The following is a 456-nucleotide window of genomic DNA, read 5'->3' as shown; positions in this document are numbered from 1 at the left end:
ATACAGACACACAGACAGACAGACAGACAGGAAGACACACAGACAGACACACAGACAGACAGACAGAAAGACACACAGACAGACAGACAGACAGACAGACAGGAAGACACACAGACAGACACACAGACAGACAGAAAGACACACAGACAGACAGACAGACAGACAGACAGACAGACAGACAGAAAGATACACACACATAGACAGACAGACACACACACACACACAGACAAACACACACATACAGACACACACACACACACACAATCGCTGCAGGTGCCTAACTAGGTTTGTGCAGCAGGTGACAGGCAGTGGGCACCTCACTGTGAGAGTGAATCAGAGACAACAGACGTCCCAGTGACGCATGTTGCGTAAGATTCAGATGAGACACAGTCTCTCCACAGGATACCTGCCACAAACCAACCACCTACTTGAGATCATACATCTGAGGTCATCCAT

The 456-nt window shown here is 48.5% G+C and overlaps 1 protein-coding gene across 1 annotated transcript in view; it reads right to left on the bottom strand.

The window, feature by feature from the left end:
* The window catches only part of LOC136937823 (nuclear receptor corepressor 2-like), a 27,991-nt gene extending 27,535 nt beyond the window's left edge, over nucleotides 1-456 (bottom strand). The window contains 1 exon segment of the mRNA XM_067230940.1: nucleotides 429-456. Within this exon segment, the coding sequence (XP_067087041.1) occupies nucleotides 429-456 (28 nt within the window).

The sequence above is a fragment of the Osmerus mordax genome, chromosome 28 (assembly GCF_038355195.1).
Source record: "Osmerus mordax isolate fOsmMor3 chromosome 28, fOsmMor3.pri, whole genome shotgun sequence".
NCBI lineage: Eukaryota > Metazoa > Chordata > Actinopteri > Osmeriformes > Osmeridae > Osmerus > Osmerus mordax.
This window is presented reverse-complemented; position numbering and strand designations above follow the sequence as displayed.